Below are 941 nucleotides of genomic sequence, written 5' to 3'. Positions count from 1 at the left end.
CTCCTCCACCAGATCTGCTCCCTGGGGTACTGCCCGACGGGAGAGTGGCTGGCGGTGGGCATGGAGAGCAGCAACGTGGAGATCCTTCACGTGAGCAAACCGGACAAGTACCAGCTGCACCTCCACGAGAGCTGCGTCCTCTCCCTCAAATTCGCCTCCTGCGGTAGGCATGCCCATCCTGGCCCCCTGGCTCTGGAGGCTCCTGGATGGAGTCTCCTCTCCTGGCCATGTGTCCCAGGGCTTATTGTGCTGGGGGCAAGCACTGGCTCTGGGAGCCAGCCCCGTCTTGTGCGGATGCTGGTGGTATCCCCCAGAGAAGGGGCGTCCATCCCTTGGTGGGCCCTGGACTCCCCTTTGCGTTCCTTCAAACCCCCCCTTGGCTAAGGAGGGGCAGAGACGCCGCCTTCCCGTCCCGACCTTGCCTGACACCCCCTGGGCACGATTTGCCGCAGGAATCCAGCAGTGGGCCTGGCTTGGTGACCTGATGCTTTGTCCCTTCTCTCCCTCCTCTCCCTCCCCCAGGGAAGTGGTTTGTAAGCACGGGGAAGGACAACCTCTTTTTTTTTGTAGGGTTGGGTTGGGTGGGGGGGGAAATGTTCCTGCCCAGTACAACCCAACTGGGGATGTGTCTTAGCAATAACGAGCCCCATCATCAAACTCATCCCTGCGGCCTCCCCAGGCAGAATTTGGGGCCCCAGGTCCCAAGGGGTGGGATTGAGGACCTTGCTCTGGGGCTGCTGCTTGTGCTTACCCCCCCCCTCTTTCCAGTCGAAGGAACCCTCCTCTGTCCTCAGCTGCGATGTCTCCACCGATGACCAGTTCATCGTGACTGGCTCAGGGGACAAGAAAGCTACAGTTTACGAGGTCATTTACTGAGCGCGAGAGAGGTGCCGACCGCGGGGAGGGCCCGGGCGGGGGGAGAGGTGGACTCTGCCCTGCTC

The 941-nt window shown here is 61.7% G+C and overlaps 1 protein-coding gene across 1 annotated transcript in view; it reads left to right on the top strand.

Annotated features, from left to right (window-relative positions):
- LOC104124434 (transducin-like enhancer protein 1) overlaps positions 1-935 on the top strand; it is a 12705-nt gene extending 11770 nt beyond the window's left edge. Inside the window, exons 14-16 of the mRNA XM_035892352.1 lie at positions 13-163; positions 523-571; positions 720-935. Coding sequence (XP_035748245.1) covers positions 13-163; positions 523-571; positions 720-876 — 357 coding nt within the window. The 3' untranslated portion in view covers positions 877-935. The remainder of the gene's footprint in view (positions 1-12; positions 164-522; positions 572-719) is intronic.
- The last annotated feature ends 6 nt before the right edge of the window (positions 936-941 follow it).

This window comes from Egretta garzetta, unplaced genomic scaffold (assembly GCF_000687185.1).
Source record: "Egretta garzetta isolate BGI_Z169 unplaced genomic scaffold, ASM68718v1 scaffold4, whole genome shotgun sequence".
Classification (NCBI taxonomy): Eukaryota; Metazoa; Chordata; class Aves; order Pelecaniformes; family Ardeidae; genus Egretta; species Egretta garzetta.
The sequence above is the reverse complement of the archived record's forward strand: the minus strand, read 5'-3'. Positions and strand labels throughout refer to the sequence as shown.